This window comes from Helobdella robusta, assembly GCF_000326865.2.
Source record: "Helobdella robusta unplaced genomic scaffold HELROscaffold_11, whole genome shotgun sequence".
Taxonomy (NCBI): Eukaryota; Metazoa; Annelida; class Clitellata; order Rhynchobdellida; family Glossiphoniidae; genus Helobdella; species Helobdella robusta.
In genome coordinates this window covers 3,949,440-3,950,855 of record NW_008703617.1, presented here as the reverse complement: position 1 = coordinate 3,950,855, position 1,416 = coordinate 3,949,440, and the positions used below count along the sequence as shown (strand labels likewise).

General features: G+C 34.7%; 1 protein-coding gene across 1 annotated transcript in view; it reads left to right on the top strand.

Moving 5' to 3' along the window:
* Positions 1 to 284: 284 nt before the first annotated feature.
* HELRODRAFT_132567 (hypothetical protein) overlaps positions 285 to 1,416 on the top strand; it is a gene marked incomplete at both ends in the record, with an annotated part of 2,405 nt that continues 1,273 nt past the window's right edge. Inside the window, 3 exons of the mRNA XM_009013007.1 lie at positions 285 to 383; positions 601 to 773; positions 1,075 to 1,213. Coding sequence (XP_009011255.1) covers positions 285 to 383; positions 601 to 773; positions 1,075 to 1,213 — 411 coding nt within the window. The remainder of the gene's footprint in view (positions 384 to 600; positions 774 to 1,074; positions 1,214 to 1,416) is intronic.

Below are 1,416 nucleotides of genomic sequence, written 5' to 3'. Positions count from 1 at the left end.
TAGATAACGAAAAACAAGACATTAAACAACTCAACAACAACAACACCAACAGCAACGACAACATCATCAACAACAACAACAACAACAACATCAACAGCAACGACAACATCATCAACAACAACAACAACAACAACATCAATAACATCAACAACAACATCAACAGCAACAACAACAACGACAACATCAACAACAACAAAACAAACAAAATCATAAAAAGTCGTCATTTGCAGCAACGAATTCTCAGCCACCATAAAACATCGTCGAGATTACCACTATCCCCACCACTGGTATGTTTCCAGCGGAAGTTAAGCAGAATGAATTACATGATTGCCCATCTGACGTTCGCTGACATCTTTGTTGCCTGCTTTAATATCCTTCCACAAGTAAATTTCTTTTTTCAAATTTCATAAATTAAAGAGGATTATTTTAATATAGTGATGGTGTACGTAAGGTATAAGAATTTAGATGTATACATTGTACATGCAGATGCATACGTTTTGGAAATGATTTACTTGGTTTAGCGTATTTTCATAAAATAAATTGGACTAGCGCTCTTTTGATTTTCACATTTTTTAAATTTATATAAAAATAAATTTACAGTTAATCTGGGACATCACTGAAAAATTTTACGGAAATGACGTAATCTGTAAATCGGTAACTTATCTACAAGTGGTTGCGATGCACGCGTCGTCATACGTCATCGTGGCAACCGGCATGGATAGGTATCGGGCCATTTGTAGGCCATTCCATTCCGTTAAGTGGTCCACCAAAAGGTTCTTAAGAATTTTTTTCTAGCTAGATCGTAAATGTGGAATTAGTTCTTTTTACTGAGTTGAGTCACTCCAGCCTATCAGCAATGTACCCAAGCAACTTATCTGAATCAAAACATCTTTGTAAGAGAGAGATCTCTTGGAAATTGAACCAGGTCATAGCAGGAAGCGCAGAGCATAATATATCCGCTCATCTGTATTGAAATTTTTGTAACTATTATAATTTTTATAAAAATGATTTATCTTGATTGGCAATGACGACTTTAATGGAAATATTTTTAAATATTTCGCTTTCCATCCCAAGTTCAAACCGATTGGTTGCAATAGCTTGGGGCCTGTCCATTTTATTTTCAATACCTCAGATGTTTATATTTGGATTCAGAGCAAACGATGGCGGAGAGATAAGTTGCTGGGCCGTTTTTCACCCACCCTGGACAGTTAGAGTTCGTCATTTTTTTTCGAATTTAAAAAAAATTTCAATATTTTTCAAATGTTTAATATATTCTACATAAGTTATTCATACTTCATATACACACTGCAGTTGTCGCATGTTCATTTCTGGTGATCAGAGCGTGAAATTTTCTTGTTGCGTGTTTGTATCTCATCTTTCTGCTTTTCATTTTCTTTTTCCAATTCTTTGTTACTT